The 21,162-nt window shown below is 41.9% G+C and overlaps 1 protein-coding gene across 1 annotated transcript in view; it reads left to right on the top strand.

The window, feature by feature from the left end:
* Window positions 1-4,066: 4,066 nt before the first annotated feature.
* CTNNAL1 (catenin alpha like 1) overlaps window positions 4,067-21,162 on the top strand; it is a 474,086-nt gene continuing 456,990 nt past the window's right edge. The window contains exon 1 of the mRNA XM_082259226.1: window positions 4,067-4,288. Within this exon, the coding sequence (XP_082115352.1) occupies window positions 4,163-4,288 (126 nt within the window). The 5' untranslated portion in view covers window positions 4,067-4,162. The remainder of the gene's footprint in view (window positions 4,289-21,162) is intronic.

Raw genomic sequence — 21,162 nt, 5'->3', positions numbered from 1 at the left:
GTCACGTGACTGCCTAGCAGCATTGTAAATAAGATATTTTGCGCAATAATTTTAAACAAATTCAAATACTGCACATTATGTTATCCTGTAACAGAGTGGATTACAGGATTTCTTTGGTGATTTTACAACCATTTTCACCATCCCCCACCCGCTGTTTAATAAAATGACGCAGGGCGGGATCTCCTTTCGTTCTGGAGAGACGTCATATGATGTCACCCCAGTGTCACCACTCTCTAGGACATGGCGCGACCCCGATCTCGGTAAAGAGCCGATGACGCGGCTCTCAACCATGGGATCGGCTGTGTCCATTCACATGTTAACACAGAAGTGCCATCTTCATCAGTGCCCTGATTACAGTGCAGCTCCAACAGTGCCCAGCAAGTGATGCCAGTCTGTGCCAACACCAATCAGTGGCCATCAGTGACACCAATCTGTGCTGCCTTTCAATGCCCATCAGTGCCTGCTCATTAGTGCCACCTCTTCAGTGCCTGCTCATTAGCACCACCTCATCAGTGCCTATCGGTGCCACCTATCATTACCCATCTATGCCACCTATCAGTGCCACATATCAGAAACACCTATCAGTGCCCATCAGTGCGGCATATTAGTGCCTCCTCATCAGTGCCACCTAATTAGTGCCCTTCAGTACTGCCTCATCAGCACACATCAGTGAAGGAGAAAATTAACTTATTTACAAAGTTTTCTGAAAGAAAAACTTTTTTTTTTTTCAAAATTTTCGGTCTTTTGTTTTCTTTTTAGCAAAAAAAAAAACAAAAAAACCCCAGCGGTGATTAAATAACACAAAAAAAAGCTCAGTTTGTGTGAAAAAAAAATGATAAAAGTTTCATTTGGGTACAGCATTGCAGGGGCGGGACAAGGGGTGGGCAGAAAGGGTGGCTGCCCTGGGCACTGTTATATCATGTGAGGTTTGGGGGCATCCAGAGCCGGGACAAGGGGTGGGCAGAAAGGAAGGCTGCCCTGAGCACTGTGAAATCATGTGAGGTTTGGGGGCATCCAGGGCCTGGACAAGGGGTGGGCAGGAGGGACGGCTGCCCTGGGCCCTGTGATATCATGTGCAGGGCCGGACTGGCCTAGCGGGATACCCGGAAATTTCCCGGTGGGCCGCCGACCCTGGGGCCGCTTTAAGATAGGGCCGCCCGCAGCTGCAGCGCCGCTTTAAGCATTGGGGCCGGGCCGGCCGCTGTGATGATGGCCGCGGCACTGCAGCCCGGCCCCCGCTCCCGCTGCGCTCAAGACAGAGAGTGACTCTGTTAGCGGCATGATGTCACCTCCGGCGGGGGCAGCTGCGCGCGGTGGATCAAGTCTGAGTGACTGGAGTGTGGCTGCCTGCAAGACTGTCAGGGTGCCGACTCTGCATGACATGGCACATGGGATCATCATCAGCACTTGGAGGAAGGTATGTGAGCACCATACCGCTGGAGGGGGGCATACAACTTACACTGCAACTGTACTGGGGGGGTGAAGGTGGGGGGCTTACTAAGGGGTCTGTACTGGAAGGTGGTCTGTACTGGGAGGGGGGCTTACTGAGGTGTCTGTACTGGGAAGGGGGCTTACTGAGGGGTCTGTACTGGGAAGGGGGCTTACTGAGGGGTCTGTACTGGGAGGGGGGCTTACTGAGGGGTCTGTACTGGGAGGAGGGCTTACTGAGGGGTCTGTATCGGGAGGGGGGCTTACTGAGGGGTCTGTACTAGGTTGGGGGGGGCTTACTGAGGGGTGGCGCTGGTATAATGACGCAATGCTATGGGCTGGTATGTCATTTTTTCCAGGGCTGGTTTTCATACCCAGTCCGGCCCTGATCATGTGAGGTTTGGGTGAATCCAGGGCCAGAACAAGGGGTGGGCAGAAAGGGAGGCTGCCCTGGGCACTGTGACATCATGTGAGGTTTGGGGGAATCCAGGGCCCGGACAAGGGGTGGGCAGGAGGAACGGCTGCCCTGGGCACTGTGATATCATGTGAGGTTTGGGGACATCCAGACCCAGGACAAGGGGTGGGCAGGAGGGACGGCTGCCCTGGGCGCAATAGTTTATTGCAGGGATGGGGCACCCTAAACCTAACCCTAAGGGAAGGGGGGGCACAGTTTGGCATCTTTGCCCTGAGCACTGGATGGCCTTGTCCCGGCACTGCAGTGTTGCCTGAATGCTCAATTGTCCTTCAAAGTGTGACAGCACTCAAAGCTGAAAACTGGCCTGGGCAGAAAAAGAGTGAAAGTGCCCTGTATTGAGGTGGTTTAGGCAGGGGTCTCGCTGATTCAAATCGGATGTGGGTGTCCCTGCATCCATTTTGCATGTAGGAGACTTTGACCGGCTCTCAAAGAAGCTGCTTTACACATCTCTAGGCAGCCGGGGAGCGCATTGCTCAGGGGTCCTGTGTGTCTTTGGCTCTGTTTTAGGTCCGAATTCAGGCAAAAATTTGGACATGATTAGCTGGAGGATGCACCAAACCCCTGATGTAAGCCGCGTCCGCACAGTGTGAATGAACTCAGCAGGTACGGTATTTGTAGCTGCTGACTTTTCATTTTTTTTGGTGGAGGGGGGATATTGTGTGAGATCCACTCCTCCGTGTGTATCATATTTACCTGATGAGTTGATGACTATAGATCGATTATTCCTTGATCATAAAAGAAATGGATAATAATAATGATTATTATTATATTATTATTATTATTATACATGATTTATTATATAGCGCCAACAGTTTGCGCAGCGCTTTACAATATGAGGGAAGACAATACAGTTATAATCTAGAAGGGAGGATAAACTTTATTTAGGGTCCTTTCACACGAACGATCCGATCAGATCCGCCTGTCAGTTTTTTAGGCGGATCTGATCGGATCCTCCATGCATCCCTATGGGGCAGCGGATGTCAGCGGTGACATGTCCGCTGACACCAGCTGCCATCCGCATCCGATCCTGTCCGTGAAATCCGGATGGATGGAAACCCTATGTTCCATCCGTCCAGGGGATTGGATCAGATGAGAGTGGACAGGTGGTCCGCTCTCATCTGATTCCCCATAGAGAGCAGCGGGGCTCTGACACCTCCCTCTCCGCACACAGTGCGGATACGGAGCTGTCATCTGCCAGCTCAGCGGGGATCGGCGGATTGATCCCCGCTGAGCAGAGAACGGTCTGCAACGGAATGCGGACAGTGTGAAAAAAGCCTTATGCCTCGTACACATGTTCAGATAATCGGATGATAATAATCGCTTTCGACTTGATCGCACGATAATCTGACCGTTAGTACACAGCTTTTGACAGCCGATCACGAGAATTCATCCAACAAAATCCGAAGGGACGAACACGAAAACTTCTGTCGTACGATAGCCTAGCGAACGACAATCGTTTAATCAGTACAGTGTGCGTCTGCTAAAAATCGATCGACAAAGACCGCACATGATCAGAAACAGGGAAAAAGCCTGGCTGCCATTGTTTTTGTTTTGCACCATCTGATACGTAGCTAAGCAACCAGGAAGCTTTTCCGGAATCGTAGGAAAAAATCCTAGGTTTATATGCATTGTTGAATTCGATGTTAGTATCATGCAACAAAATGCGGATGATAAGTCGTCCGATTATCTGAACGTGTGTATGGGGCATTACTCTCCCTCTTAGATTGTAAGCTCTAAGGAGCAGGGCCCTCTGATTCCCCCTGTATTAAAGTGTATTGTATTTGTACTGTCTACCTTCAAGTTGTAAAGCGCTGCATAAACTGTAATTATTGTGTATAATAATAATTTGATAATAAAAGGTAGTTAGTTAGGGGCTGTAGACAGACAGAAGAAGTGCAGAGAGTAGATGAGATGGATGGTGTATAGAAGTGTGTGTGTGCCAGTGATGGATGGATGGTGCACAGAGCAGAGAAGAAAGGATCAGCTCTGTTTGCTCACCTAGGAATTTGAGAAGAATGAGAAAGTTGCAGGCTGGGGGGAGGTGACCTCCCTGGTGGTGGGTGGGAATGTGGGAGGGGCTATGAAGGGGGGAAGGATAGCACAGATCGGAGTGTTGGCCGTCTGTAGCGTGGCTCGGTAGCTGTGATGTCTGTATAGTATAGAGTGGTCGGAGTTTGGTCCATAGACCCCGGAGACCGGCCACACACACATTCGCTGCTATCCGGATACAGGAGGGAACCTAGGACTGCTCTGCGAGTCATGGCCACTTCCCCGTGCAGCAGTAGTGGGGTCTCCTCTTCATCCTCCTCTGGCTTCAGCATGGACACCGGCTTGGAGATCAAAACCAAATCAGTGGAGCAGACCCTGGTCCCTCTGGTGTCTCAGGTAATGTGAGGGTGACAACGCACCTGACCAGTAATACTCACCGGGGTCACGTGAGCTCCCCCACTTCTCCCAGCCTGGGGAAAGTGCTGAGCTCCTGAGCCTGCATTCTACTACTGTACTGTGTTATTGTAGATGGGGGGGGGGGGGATAAATAAATAATCAGCTTGTGCCTGTGGAGCATAGCCCTGGGGGGAGGCTTTATTGGAAACATATGTAGACATTCATTAGCTCTGACTGGGCTGTGATCTGATCCATGATGTGACTGCCAGGCAGGAGCAATCTTCTATCTACAAGTATAGGATGGCCATGGAAGAGATGAAATGCACAATTTTCATACAGGTCCGACTGCATCTGCAGTTGTCACCCATTTTTAGGTGTCAGAGCGTTCTGCACGAAAAGGAGATGCCTCCTGCGCAGGGTCCGCGTCCGCCTTGTCATCGCACAAACCCACAGGACACTTCCCAAATTCCTAATGCCAGGGATCACTTTTCTCTTCTAGTAGTATTATTATTTATCTTTATTATGTTCAAGGAATCTGTTTTTTTTTTTTTTTTGTAACAATAATATTATTTCTTTATTATTATATTAATAATGCTTATATTCAAGAAATCTGTTATTGTAATAATAATAATAGTATTATTATTATTTATTTATTATTATTACAAAACTGATACCTTGTATATTAAAATATTACAAGACAAAACTGATGCCTTTTACAGAACTAAGAAAAAAAAAATTATTTTTTTCTTAGTTATGTAAAAGGGATCCATTTTATCTTGCAATATTTTTATATACAAGGTATCTGTTTTGGTCTTATTATTATTATTATTATTATTATTATTATTATTATTATTATTAACTGATACCTTGTATATCACTTAGAAAAATATTATAGGTTTTTTTTTTTTCTTCTATAAAAGGGATCAGATTATCTGATCCCTTGTATATAACTAAGGAAAAAACTAATAATAATAATAATAATAATAATATAGGTTTTTTTCCTTAGTTATATACAAGGATCAGAAAATAATCTGATCCCTTTTAATAGAAGAAAAAAAAAACCTATATTAGTTATTATTATTTAATAATATTTAATATAGTTTTTTTTTCTCCTATTAAAAGGGATCAGATTATTATCTGATCCCTTGTATATAACTAAGGAGAAAAAAAAACTATAATAATATTATTATTTATTATTATTATAGGTTTTTTCCTTAGTTCTATTAAAGGGATCAGATTATTATCTGATCTCTTGTATATAAGAAAAAAAAAACTATATTAATAATAATAATATTATTTTAATAATTAATATTATTATTATTATAGTTCTATACAAGAGATCATATTATTTATTATTCTTATTATATTTTGAGTTATAGACCAAATATTATTTTTGGCTACTAATATTATTTATTATTATTATTTATAATATTTTTGTAATACACAAGGTATCAGTTTTGTCTTATATGCTTTTCTTCGTTATATAAACAATGCCATTTAGGAGCTGGATTATTTATTTACTAGCAGAAAAGCCACCAATGTGCTCTTCATGATTTATTTAATATCTTTTATTTAATCCTAACATCAAGCCGCTACATTAGTTAAACATGCATTCGTTGGAGCTGAAGTGCTGGGCTATGTGGGCTGTGCAGCGTGATGAATAAACTCTCCAAGCTTGATGGCTTTTTAATCGCCTGGTATGTGGTGGCAACGCATTCTGCAGCATTGTACGTAGACTTTTGTCATCAGTCCGAGGAAGAGCCTATCATTTAACCCCTTTATGTTATCATCTCTGAGGCACCCTTTAAGTGGTCTCCTTACTTGGGAGGTGGCATGGCTTCTGTATCATGTGACTGCTGTCATTGGCTCTTACAGTGGTTACACTGGCTCTGGGTCAGAAGCCTTGACCCCTTGGCCAGTGTTCTGGATGCGTGCAGAATGCAACCTCAGGCCGCTATGGACGCAGTTGTGCAGCAGCTGGGTATTAAAGCCCACTTTCCTTGCAGCCGAAAAAAGGCATCACATGGTCAGCAAGAGTTTAAAGAGCGACATTACCCCCCTCTTGGCTTTTTTGCTGGGTTAGCTTCAAAACACATACTCTTATACCCTTAGCGAATCCAGCATTGTCCTGCTGTGATCAGCTACTTTTGTCCCATGTCAGGTCCCATTCCTTCCCGTGTCATCAGGAGCTCACTGCCTCTTGGGTTCTTGCAGCTGGTCTTTGATGACGCACCACTTTGTCCACCCTCCAGCCACTGTCTGTCCCTGCTCTTGATATTCCTGTTGCACATCCCAGGAGGTTGCAAAATCAAGAAAGAGAAATTCTCGCAAGAGTCGAGGCAGGAGCTGGTTGGAGTAGAACAAAAATTGTAAACAAACACCTGCCCCCCCACCCAAAATAAATAAAAATCATATTTTGACTCCTTAAAGTGGTTGTAAACCCTCATATACTCAGTAAGTGATTTGGCCGCAGAAGAAACCAATCCTCCTCCATAAGTTTTACTTGTTTATCTGCGATCTTCTCTTCTCTACAACCCTTCAAAGGGCTTTCTTTATCTGTCAGGAGCACAGAGGAGAGGGCAGAGAGGCTGCAGTTAGAGTTAAAGTGTGTGTGAGGCGATTGGAGGAAAAAATAGAATAACAAAAAATGCAGCCCAACCTACATAAAATATAGTGAATGTCCATATATTAAATAATTATAATCCCATGTGCAATCCGTCCTATTAGGTAGAAAGTCCTTTGATCTTTTGGAACCTTTCAAGCAGGGACCGACCGATTATCGGTGGGGCCAATACTCACTTTTTTTTCTTCTAAGTATCGGTAATGGCCACAAACTTGCCGATATGGCTGTTATTGCTTCAAGTGGTTATACTGGAGTGATGCCTGCTGCTACAAACATCACCCTGGTACCATTTTTTTAGAGCCAACAGTCGGCCTTCTTGTAATAACGACTGATGCAGCTAAGCAGCCGCTCAGCTAATATTACAAGCAGGCGCTAGGGGGCGATCGCGCACCGCCGGAGGCACTCTCCCTCCCTCGCTCGTCAGCGGGGAAGCTAGTGCGTGTGACAGGCGGCTCCGATGGCCGCCGGCCACTCGCGATCTCCCACTTCTGACCGAGACGGATGTCTGATGTAAACGCAGCCGTCCGTACTTCTCCCTGAAGTTATCACAGATGTCATGTGATCCTGCTATATAGGATCACATGTCTCTGTGATGACTTTACAAGCCACGCCCCACAGTTAGAATCACGGCCCTAGGGTCACATTTAACACCTTGATCACCCAAAGGGTTAACCCCTTCCCTGCCAGGGTCATTACAGTAACAGTGCATATTTTTAGCACTGATTACTGTAGTAATGTCACCTGTACCCCCAAAAGAGTAAAAAATGTCAGTTGGGGGGTCCGATCTGTCCTCCGCAATGTCACAGTCCCGCAAAAAATCGCAGATCGATGCCATTACTAGTAAAAAAAAAAAAAAAAAACATAAAAATTACATCTTTCCCGTTAGTAAACGCAAAAACTTTTGCGGAAACCAATCAAAATATGCGATTTTTACCAAAGATATGTAGCAGGAAACAAATTGGCCTAAAATGTTAAAAAATGTTACTTTTTTTTTGAGAATTACATATAAAAGAATGTGAAAAATATTATTTTTTTTTTTTTTTCAAAAATTGTCGCATTTTTTTTTTTTTTGTTTATAGTGCAAAAAATAAAAATTGCACAGGTGATCAAATACCACCAAAAGAAAGCTCTATTTGTGGGGGAAAAGGGACTTCAATTTCGTTAGGGTACAGCGTCGCACAACCGCGCAATTGTCCGTTAAAGTGAGGCAGTGCCGAATCTCAAAATAGGGCCTGGTCATTGAGCAGCCAAATCCTCCGGTCTGAAAGTGGTTAAAGGCGCCAGATTTAAATGTGCAGAATATCAGCACCTAATATTGGCTATCGGCTTGAAGGGTGGCTGGTAAATTGGTATCGGCCCTGAAAAAACATTATCGGTCGATTCCCTACGTTCAAGGACTTGTTTTAACTACTATGCTTTTTGCTTGTAAATAGAAATCTTTAGAAGCCTAAAATACCAAGTAGGTACTGTCCTTTATGGAAATTGCACCAAGAACCTCAGCGCTGTAAGGCTATGCTTTCAATTATCTATTGAGGTATCTTTAAACAAGAGTGACATGTCAGCAAGACTTTGGAGTTACGTTGTATTAATAACTGGAAATTCTGAATCTGCTGTGTATATATGATGCTTATGGGCCGTCTGATTGTTCTTTGTTCTTATTATTTATTACAAATCAAGAAGACAGTAACTGTGTTTCAGAGTTATTAGCGTAGACTTAAAGATAAGAGGAAACTAGATGTTTGCTTCAAATAAACTCCTCCGCTGCTAGAATATAGCCAAGACTGCTTTGTGTTTTTATACTGCGTAGTGGGGGGAAAAAAAGAGCAGAATTATGGAGCAGCATTCTTCCAAGTGAACCTGTCTTTTCCAGAAAGTTGAGTTTTTGTTTTGTGTGTACAAGTGGTTTACTCAGTCCCATGAACAGAAAAAGTGTGACGTCCTTTTATGTACTGCTGTAGTCAGACAAATGAAATTCCAATGTTCTCTACTACTTCTGACTTGGAAAATTTTTTCATTAAAAAAAAGTCATTGGCAGAGCTAAGAAAAATGTCTGCCTTTTAACTCCAGCTTGTAATAAAAATGCATACTTCTTCTTATTTAAACCTTACATAAAGATTTTATTACGGAACTATCGGGCAGTTAAATCACATCTTAATGGGCTTTAAATGACATTCATATCAAGGCCAGCGTTGCCTTAAAAAGTGTTGTGGATTGCCACATAAAAGCTCTTTTCATTCCATCAATTTCTTTCTCTTTTAAGGGAAAACTTCTATACTTTATCATTATGTACACCATCTGGCCGTGTTCATTTGTTCAGGTTCATGTAACAGTGTGTCCATATAATTAGGACCCATTTACACTGGTGTTTGCCCTTGCCACCCCTCTAAAATGTGTTCTGTGCTATTATTACAAGTATTTGTATAGTACTGTTTATGCAGCACTTTACATATATTGTACATTCTCTTCAGCCCCTGATTCAAGGAGCTTACAATCTAAGGCTGGCCTTAGTAATCATTTTTTTAAAAGAAATTTTGTTCAATAGTATAGAAAAAAATATATATATCTCTCCCCCCCCCCATCAACACAGTCTGTGCTGACAGGGGAATCCCTCCCCACGTGCTGACAGGGGAATCCCTCCCCATTGCTAGGGGCTATAGCAGCCACAAGCAAAAATCGGATGTAAAATCTGGCGGGCTGGTTGTACCCAAGTTGGTTATCAATCAACTTGGTACATTCAGCCTGTCCATACATGGTTCGAATCTCATCCGGCTCCTGCTGAACCAGCTGAGATTCGAACCATCTATGGCTGGGCTAAACTGAGGTTGACTTTTGCCCCCTTGCAAAAGCCTGGACTGCCCTAAATGCCACCCACCATAATGGCAAGCATTTCTGTGGTGCTGGTCTGCCTGTACTATGGAAATGCATGACCCTGTGCAAAAATACTGGACACTGCAGCACCCCTTAGAACCCCAGGTAGCACCCTGGTTGAGAAACGCTGCTTCGGAGAGCAGGCGGAAACCCACATACAGGGAGAATGTGTGTATATTTAGAAAATATTTTTTTTTGTTTGTGTGTACACACCAATCAACCATAGCTTTATGGCCAATATTGAATGGGTCCCCCTCTTGCCACCAAAACAGCCCTGACCTCTCAAGGCATGGTCTCCACTAGATCTTGCAAGGTGTGCTGTAATATCTGGCACAAAGCCATCAGTAGCAGATCCTTTAAGTACTCTTAAGTTGCATGGTGGGGCTTCCATATATCCGACTTGTTTTTCCAGCACATCCCACAGATGCTTGATTGGATTGAGATCTGGAGAATTTGGAGGCTAAGTCAACACCTCAAACTCGTTGTGTTCCTCAGGGCTGATTCACGCATATGCAATGCGGGAACCCTGCGAATCCACTGCGGGTTCCCGCTTCACACTGCCATATTCAAATCGCTGGGGGTGTCAATACAAAGTTAACGACACCCCCAGATCAGGTTGCATATCGCAGTGCGAACTGTTAGTTCCGACATGAATGGGATCGCATAGGTGTGAATGCGGACCAAATAAAGAGTCCTGTGCGACTTTTTCTGTATGGCTGAATTCGCAACGCACAGACATGGCATGTGATTTGCAGAGCAGTGCGCTGTGAATCACTTGTGATGTCTGACATCGCATATGTGTGAAGCGGGACTCGAACATTCCTTGAACCATTTTTGCAGTGTTGCATTATCTTGCTAAAGGGGCCACTGCCATCAGGGAATAGAGTTTCCATGAAGGGGTGTTCTTGGTCGAATGTTAAGGTAGGTGGAACATGTCCAGAAACATCCACATAAATGACATCCACGTGATATGAAAGAAAAATTAATCAGACCAGGCCACCTCTGTGGTCCAGTTCTGATGCTTATGTTTCCATTGTGGGCACTTTTGGCTGTGGACACGGGTCAACATAGGTGCCCTAACGGGTCGGTGGCTATGCAGTCCCATACACAAACTGCCATGCCCATTTTTTCTGCTTTCAAAACCTCAACTTCAGGGACAACATGTTCACTTGCTGAATAATAAATCCCACAAACTTTCAGATTCAGATGGGATAATCCATGGTATTCACCTAACCTGTCAGTGCTGATAAAGTTATGGCTGATTGCCGTATGATGTATATTTGTGTGTTTTAGAGTAAATGAGGGCTTGGGAAAGAAATTGAGATTCGCTGTATTGAACCTCTAATCTCATAGGGTTCCTTTGCTGTGTATTTTGTGTTCCTGGACAGTTTGTGCCTTTTTTATTTCAAATTGGATAAGTATTTAAGCTTGGAAGCACAATGTCCCTAGGACTTCTGTGTTCTTCGGTTAATCAGCAAAGGTTGAATCTAAATGTAATCAAGTTTGTAACTTTCCAATTACGGATGTGCTGCAATTTCTTTGTCCATAAATGTAGTGGTAAAGGGGCCCAGTATTTTATGAAATATTTTTCCACAAGCTTTGGATTGGTCTGAAAAAAGATTTATGGGCGCCGATTTCCTCATTTCATGTTCTGTATAAATAAAAATCAAGTGGAATTCTCTCCTGTTGGGTAGCGAGGGATTCTGAATAGCATGTATGTCCGGTCTGTGCCATGTTTTGCTACGAAAACTTAGAGGTAGAAATCCATTCCAACTACTCTAAAAAAAATTTTTTTTTTTTTTTTTTTAGCTTGCTTTCTTAAGATCTGCTGATGTTTTTTGACAGATGCAATTTCCTGGCTCATCCTACAGTTAAAGCTTCAGCCCAGTTTTGGTTCCAACTGGGAGGGGTTGAGCTCATATAGTTAATTGGTTACCTGATTGGATACAGATTGTATGGAAAGTTTAGGTAGGACTTCCTGTAGTTTTTATAAACTTTAGGATCAATGTTCCAATCTGACCATACAATTTCTGTATAGTCAACTTTAGATTTACCAAATATGTAATATGAGGACCTACCTAACCTATCCAATCAGGCAGGCCTTGCATTACATATGGTATTTCTTGTTATATCGATCTAAATAGCTTTGTGCAATCAGATTGTTGTGTCTGTTAAGCTTGAGGTCATTTTCACACGGGCGCCTTCTTTATGCGAATTCCACTGATTTCCTCCCACTGAGCAGGTGGATTTTTATTTATTTTTTCTTTAAATAACATGTCTATACTTGCTCTGTGCAATGGAAGAGCAACCATGAACCTCCTCTTCTCGGGTCTTCCGCCAGAGCTTTTTGGCCCTCCTCTGTCCAGTGCCCCCATGGGAAGTCACTTCCCATGGGGGCACTCGTGTACTCGCTTCCGAGCCCGGCTGTTATGTCACTTGATACAAACAGCGGGGGAGGGTGGGGGGGGTGAGAGAATGTGGTTGATGTTGATAGTTCCCACAGCGAGACCCAGTGATTGATTGTGTTGATGGCTCCCGGTACCCCAGCGAGACCCAGAAGTGAGGGGAGAGAAAAGCTGTAGACTTACACAGCACTGGATCGAATGAGGGCTCAGGCAAGTAAAAGGGGGGGGTGAGGGGGGGGGGGTGGTGATGCCGAACATTTTTTACATTATTGCAAGGAATGCATTAAGGTAAAACATGTTTAGACTTTAGAACCACTTTAAGGAGTTTGTACAGTAATTTATGGAATGTGTATGGTTGTTTTGTTGCTGTCTGAGTTATCACTTGGGAGTTTTTTTAATGCGTACTTGGTTTCTGTCTTTCAAGGTAATTTTTTCCATTTTGTTTTTCTGTAGGGGTTAGTGTCTTTGGATCTCTAGTGGGCTCCTAATATGAATATAGGTTTATTGCAGTTTGAATGGAAACGGGAGATATAAATTGCTTCCATGTTCTGAGTATAACCAGGATGGGAATAGAACCCCCCCCCCCCCCTGCCCAGTAGTGAACCAACCAATAAATAAGGACAAAATTAGGTGCAAATGGCCTAACCTGCCCCTGTGTCTTTATAAACTCCAGGATATTAACAACCTCTTCTCTTCACAAATGCCCATTTTACTTACCAGAAGCCACAGTCGCATGACGATTCATCTCTATTTTTCTTTTACTTTCTGGGGTCCTCCAAGTGATGTGGACACCTAATTGGTGGCCAGGACCTCTCTTAGCATCCAGAAGCAAGAAAACTCAAGGGGCAGTGAGGGGCCAATGCCCAAGAATATAAGGAGGGGAAAATGCCTGGTTCTCAGGGCAGAAGTTTTAGTTGGGCTCAGAGGAAACCATGACTTTGACCCCAGCAGGTTGAAAAAAAAATAAAACTGACCGCCCCGGTCAGAGCCGGTGTACTAACAATCCGATATTAGTTCAGTGATCTCCCAAGCTGTTTTATTGTGTTTTGCCAGGACACTGTTCGGGAGTGGGTCGGCATGCTGGTTTTCCGGCATGCTCGTCCGACAGAAGCCTGCCGGCTGCCATACTCCGGGCCAAGAGTCAGCCAGTTCAATAAAAAACGGCCAACATTTGGCCCATGTGTACTAGGCTTTAGAGTAGAGAATTGAGGAGTAAGGCAACAGGTACAATGCACTATTTAAAGTGGAAGTTCAGGATAACTTAAGGATAAGTTAGGGATAGTGTTTTTAACCACTTCAGCCCCGGAAGGGTTTTCCCCCTTCTTGACTAGGCCCTATTGTGCGATTCGGCACTGCGTTACTTTATCGGACAATTGCGCAGTCATGCGATGCTGTACCCAAATTAAATTGATGTCCCTTTTTTCCCACAAACAGAGCTTTCTTTTGGTGGTATTTAATCACCTGTGCGATTTATTATTATTATTATTTTTTTTTTTTTTGCGCTATAAACAAAAAAAGGGTGACAATTTTGAAAAAGAAACAATATTTTTCCAATTCTGCTATATAACATTCCCCAAAAAAAAATGTAAAAATCAAAATTTTACATTTTAGGCCATTTTTTTTGCTGTTACATATTTTTGGTAAAAAAAAAAAAAAATGCAATAAGTGCATTTTGATTGGTTTGTGCAAAAGTTCTCGCGTGTACTAACTACGGGAAAGATTGTGGAAGGCTATATGACTCTGGTATGGGGAAAGGGAAGACAACCTTTTTAAGAACACTTATAATGAACGTTTACTTCCACTTTAAATTTGGTTTTTGTCTGCAGTTGGCCTTTGAACAATAGCAACAGCCACTACAAAATTATTTACACCTGAGAAAGACTGTATCCCGTTCTGGCATAAGTTTGCCAACACAATCCGTCTTTTGCACTTTGAAAAACAGTCTAGTGTTTCAGACATAACCAAATTATTCTTTGGCCTCAAGCAGAGGAAGTTGGCAAAGCTGTAGATAGTTACATGCTCTTTATATTTGGCTTGTGTCCAAGACTGGATTACATTGTAATGTCTGGTGATTACTGAGCCACCAATATATGCAGTGGTAGGATATACTGTATGTACTGTATATATTATGGTATATGTGCTCATGTCACACCTATATTTGAGCATTAACATAAACAGGAACCCATGTAGGGAAAAAAGAAAACTGCAAACGCTTCACCTTGTATGTAGATGTTATTTATCCGTGAGTTATAACGGGCAAAGGTCACTTCTCTTGTAAAGAAGACCTAGTGAGTACTGCAAGATATGTGCTTGAGAAAAGTAAGATCTGCAGACACCCAGACCTGGATATGTCACGATAGTGTGCTGGATTACTCCAGTGCTTTCTGATCTTTGCTTCGGAAGGCTTTCCGACAGAGGCCTATTGTAGTTACAGAGAGATGTGCACATTTTTAAGCTTATAAATAAATGGCAGGTTGTATTTCTAAACCACTCAGTTGCTGACATGTACATAGTCTGTAAATAATACTCGTCCAGTGTTCTGGAGTGCTGCAGTGCTTATTTACTACCCTATTGCTGGATGTATTCCACAACTATATCTGTTGTAGTTGCAGTATCTGGGTGACATGGAAAGGGAATCGCTTCAAACATTTAGGTCTTTAATAACTACTCCAATGTATATTCTCTAGATTGGGCTAGTTTGTAAACTGGGTGCTCATTTTAAAGTGGTAGTAAAGCGTAAAAAAAAAAAAAAAAATACTAAAAATCTTCCCCCCTGCAAGTTAAGAGCATAATGTGCTAGTATGCATTGCATACTAGCATGTTGGTAAATACTTGCCCAAAAACAAATCCCTCCAGTGACCCAGTTGTTGCTGGGGCTACCATCTTCATCTAGTCTTCCTTTTGCAGGCAGGCACCTACTGTTTGAATGGCTGAGCCATGAGGACATCACTCCTTTGCGGGAATCACGGGCATGGCACAGCTTTCTCAATGGGCAGTATGCTACTAGATATTTACTGTGCCTACAGGTAAGCCTCATTATAGGCTTACCTGTATGGATAAATGGACAAGTGGACTTTAATACCACTTAACAACCGCCCTTTAGAATATTGTACTGCTACAGGGCAGCCGCCATTCTGTGAAGAATTGTGTGTGTGTGTGTATATATATATATATATATATATATATATATATATATATATATATATATATATATAATCTCTCTCGCTTTAGTCACAGAACTCAAGCGTAATAGCGACGCTGTACCCACATATTTGTCCTTTTTTTTTTCCCCCACAAATAGAGCTTTCTTTTGGTGGTATTTAACCACCTGGTGCTATTTTTTTTATTTTACTTTTTTGCTCTATAAACAAAAGGGAGGACAGAGGGAGACAAATCTGAAAAAAAAAAAAAAATAAAAAAAATATATATATATATATATATATATATATATATATATATATATATATATATATATATATATATATATATATATATATATATATATATAAATTTTTTCATATTCTGCTATATAACATTCCCAAAACAATAAATGTTCATCCTTTTTAGGCCAATTTGTATTCTGCTACATATTTTTGATAAAAAAAAAAAGTTATCGCATCAACAAACTAGGGGAAGATTTGTCATTTCTATTTTATTTATTTTTTTTGCTAGTAATGGCAGCGATCTACGATTCTGCGGTGGACAGATTGGACCCCAAACCTGACATTTTTGACACTTTTGGGGGGACCAGTGACATTACTACAGGAGTCAGTGCTAAAAATATGCACTGTTACTGTAATAATGACACTGGCAGGGAAGGGGTTAACCTAGGGGTGAACAGAGGGTTAATTGTGAGCCTAGGGGAGTGTTTTCTAACTGGGGAGGGGGACTAGTGAAATGATCACAGAGACCTGTGTTCCTAAATAGAAGGATCACAGGTGCTCTGTGATCATTTCAGAGAGAACAACGGTCATCTGTGTTTACAACAGCTGCCCGTCCTTCTCTCAGCAGGGAATGATAGTGGGTGCCCGGCAGAAATCGGTCCTGTAGATCGGCATCCCTGGCGCCCCCAGCATCGGTCCCGCGAACTGACGTACCCACACATCGATTCACGCAGCCGAGCCAGCCTGCTGCAGTATATATGCAGTGGGCGGTCGGCATGCGGTTAATATTTTAAAAGGGATGATAAAATCACAGGGGTGGATTACTGTTGAAATTGATTACCAGGCGGTCCAACTTTGGAGCCCACGGGTACATTTTTAATACATGTTTTCCTTCAGATCACAAAGAAGGCCCAGAGTGTCCTAGATTTTCAGGCTTTTGGAATCCCTAAATTGATTTAACTCTGTAGAAAGCTGGAGATTTAAGTGATACCTTTTTTAATGGGTAACCTAAAGTAGTGGTAAATCCTCATATACCAAGTGAAGAGTCTCTGGTGATACTCGCAGATTAAATCCTCCTACATAGGTTTTATTAGTTTATCTGCAGTCTTCGCCTCTCTACACCCTTTCAAAAGTGCAAATTGTGTTAAAAATCTTTCTTCATCTGTCAGCAGCGGAGAGACTGAGGAATAGTGCCCCAAGGACCAAGTGGTTGGAGACCACTGCCTTAAGCAGGGTACACACTAGTAGAAAATCTGCCGAAAATTCCTGCCAAATGTGAAATTGTCTGATTTTCCCCTAGTGTACACAACTTTCAGCAGCCGATGACAAACACCAAAATTTTTTTCGTCCGTCCCCAGACGACCGATTTTCGTTTAATGTGTATGCAGTACGTCCGTGAAAAATCGGATACGAAAGACCGTGCATGATCTGAAGTTGCTGACAACCCGGAAGTCTAGGAACAAATGTGCCAAAAGAAAAATCGAACGAGAAATTTTGTGAACATTTATGCACTGTCGACTAAAAACGGTAATGAACGCTGAGAAGACAGAGAAAAATCGGAGGATATTTCGTCCTATTTTCGTCAAGTGTGTACGGCCCTTTAGACAAAGAAGCATTATATTTTTTTATACTCTGGGGGGCAGGAGGGAAACTTTTTGGGCTAGGAAAAAATGTTTTCCCCCTATAGTTACTAAGGTTACTGAATAATTGCCACCTTCCCTTGTGTCTCAGCAAGGTTTCCAGATTTTATCTAATTCTTACCAATTAGTTACAAATTAACAATATCTGCCACTATATTATGGGTAGAAATGATGGATGGCACTACAATTGCAGCGGAAATAAATCTGGCAAATAATCTGGCGTATGATACTTGAGGTTATGTGGCTAGATGTTGAGTTATCCAATTTCCTTTAAACGGCAAGGAGAGAGAAGTTTGTGTAATTAATAGAACGATGTAAACTTCCTGGTGTTTGCATGCTGTTTCCTGTAGATTGCTGTGAACTTCCTGATTGGATATGGCTTGGCATGTCAGGTTGTTCCATTTCTGCTTACAGGAATCATTTGCTTCGTTTTGGACAGCTACTTCAAACATGAAGTGTGTGTGTGTTAATATGCTTCATACCGTTCATACCAGATACCAACGGAACATAAATATGTTTGACAGCTATGAGCAAACTGTCTGTGGTAGACGTAGGAAAGTGTAATGCTTCATGTCTGATATACCTTTGTTTTGACAATAAAAAAAATTCTGTTGGGGATATATATATATATATATATATATATATATATATATATATATATATATATATATATATATATATATATATATATATATATATATATATATATATATATATATATATATATATATTATTATTATTAATTTTTTTTTTTCCCTATTGGAAGACAACTGAGGATTTCTTTGGTTGGCCAAAGATACAAAATAACAAAAAGAGCTTCCTGTGGGCCCAGTAACACTATTGTGTTGTGGTAACGTGTGCATTGCTGTGCTGTAGTGCCATTTGTGACTGACACCACAATGCGCCTTTAAAACAGCCCTTTTGTTTTTGTGGTGGTGGCTGTAGCCCATTCGTTTTTTTATTGGGCTTTGTAACCCAATGTTGTGCATGACAACATGAGGATGTGATGTGACAGGTCCCTTTTAAAAGACACAGGGTTAAATTCTTGGCATGGTGCCTGTGTGCCAGGATGAATGAACTACTTTACTTGTTCAGGAGTTGGTCATCCCACGCTGGTAAATTAGGAAGAAGCCAAGGGGAAGACACCGGAAAGGGACCTAGTCACGTTGGCCTTTTTTGGAGGTTTGGTGAGTATTCCTGAATTTAGTTCCCCTGTAAAGCCAACTATATACATTGGTCCCCAAAGCAAAAACCCAAATAACAAAAAGGCCCTGAATGCAAACTGCAGCCTGCCGTAGACTGACAAGCTGCAGGCAGTGGGGCTGGATGCTGCACCTGTTCCTCCTGGTGCAGTAAAATGCCAGGCTGGATGCCCTCCATGTGCATGGGGTCTTAATGCTTTTAACCAGGTGTGTCAAACTCCCATTTCATTGTGGGCCGCATCAGTATTATAGTTGCCCTCAAAGGGCCTATTATATCTGTAAGATTAGATGTCCAGAGCACCCCACGCCCCCTTACATGAGGCGTCAAGATCCCCCCCCCCCCCACCATCAGAATTCAAGAGTTACCCACCCTTTCTTACGTCACAATGCACCCCCTTACCTTGTGCTGCTGCCAGGAAGAAGATGCAGGTGGATCTTGGAGGAAGAAAGTGCAGGGTCTGGAGGAGAACCAGAGGAGAGCTGGAGTCGGCTTCCAGAGTCTGCTGAATGCTAAGACCGGGGGAGGCAAAGGCAAGGTGGTGTTGCGGCTGCACAGAGTGGTGCAGGACTTGTATGAGGAGTTCTGCCCTCCTCTCTGCTGCGGACTGCTGAGAAGGGGGGGAGGGGTCAAAGACAAGCCTTTCTGCAGCTGCACAGAGGAGTGCAGGATCTGGCAAATGAGTTCTGTCCTTTTTGCTGCTGACTACTGAGGCAAGGGGTGTACTGCAGCTGCAGGAGAAGTGCGAGGGCCACATGAAATGAACCAGGGGGCTGTATTCGGCCCGCGGGCCTTGTTTGACACCTGTGCTTTAAACTTTATCCATGGGTCATGATGCAGGGATAGCTGTATGCAGCATTATTATTATTTTTTTTTTTTTTTACTGCAGAGCTCCAAAATACAAATGATCTGTTCTCAGGAGGCAAATATATTAATAATTTTGGCTTTTTTATTTGGGATTCTGAATGTCTTCTCAATAAAACTTACTTGTGTGATTCCCAGCACGAGTAAATGGCATAACTTGTCACACCATTCAAACTAAATTATCTTCAGACACGTCTTCTGTTTAGCATATCTTTTCTTGTATTCCCCATTTCAGATTACATTTGTATTGTACCTACTTGTGGAACAAATTCAATTGTTTATACATGCATTCCATTCTTATCCTGTATTGCAAAATTTGGAGCTCTTCTGCATCCTATTGTCCAGTGTATTTTCTCATAATAGGAAAAGATTTCTAGTTTAGATATGCTTGTCTTTAAGATTTAATGGCTTCACTTGCACCCCAATTTATTGTGATACCAGTCAGTAGGATGTTTTTCTACTGTCACATTGTGTAGAGCTCAACATACTGTGTCTGTAAAATACAAAAAAAAAAAAAAAAAAATATATATATATATATATATATATATATATATATATATATATATATATATATATATATATATATATATATATATATATATATATATATATAATATATATATATATATATATATATATATATATATATATATATATATATATATATATATATATATATATATATATATATATAAATGTGTGTGTGTGTGTGTGTGTTTGCCCACTTACAGTAAAATGAAGGTGTATTTTAATTTTCAATATTTTTATTAAAATTTTGCAAAATAACATATAAAAGATAGAAATTTGAACATTCGTCAAGAAAGAATTAAGGGCAGAATACAATCGTATCAGTAACAATCATAGGATTCCAGAAAATTATGCATATAAATCCTATTACAGAACAACATGTGTTGAATAGTTGCATCTAAAAGCAGTAATCAATATGGTAAAACGGCAACTTGAAGCAAGCCGTCTAAGCCATATTGGATTATCCTGTAAAAGTAGAATGCAGAAGAGGAAAGGAAAGATAGAAAAGGAGAGAACAACAAGTCAGAGTCTGCCCCCCCCCCCACGGACTGTGCCCTATTACAAGTATATCATGCCACCTAATATTGAGGGAGCCTGAAGATATGCCACCCACGGGTTCCACACCTTATGAAGTTTTATTTTAAATAAGATACAGTATATCAACCAAAAAAAAAAAAAAAAACACAAACATGCTATGAATTAAAGCGGAGTTCCGGGCACAAAAACGATTTTTTTTTTTTGTGCCCCTCCGCTAGGTAGAGCTCACCTGAAAAGGAATTGGATAGTTATTTTTATTTTTTTTGTTTACTCACCTTTTTATTGAAGATCGTAAATACTCACCTCTGACTGCTTCCTCCCTTGGAGCCGCGGCTCACCCCGTCACTTCCTGCCTCGCGATGATTCCTGGGAGCTAAACGTCATAGCTCCCAGGAATCAATGCGACGGCATCGGCCCCGCTCGTCATTTCCGGGCGACGCCGCATTCCCCTGCTAAACAGCTTCTGGGCTGCCCATTTTAGGAATGCGGCGACAGAGATGGAAACGCTGTGGAAGAAATTTTCTAAGTAAGTATTTCTTCTAAAAGGTAAGTGCGAACCGGGACAGATCAGAGGCTAGCCATTGTGGAATGTGCTAGCCCTGACTGTCCCTGGGGTATGTTCAGCAAAAAATAATTTCTGTGCCCGGAACTCCGCTTTAAGTTGCAGTTCAGTGAGTAAAATAAGTATTTGATCCCTAAGCAAAACATGACTTCGTATTTGGTGGAGAAACCCTTGTTGGCTAGTAAAAAGGTAAGACATCAGGTTTGCACACATCTCAGGAGGGATTTTAGATCTTTTCTAAATCCTTAAAAGTGTTTGTTACCC

Source organism: Pelophylax lessonae (assembly GCF_965119305.1).
Source record: "Pelophylax lessonae genome assembly, chromosome: 5".
Lineage (NCBI taxonomy): Eukaryota > Metazoa > Chordata > Amphibia > Anura > Ranidae > Pelophylax > Pelophylax lessonae.
Note: the sequence above shows the minus strand (reverse complement) of the source record. Positions and strands in the feature narration are given on the sequence as shown.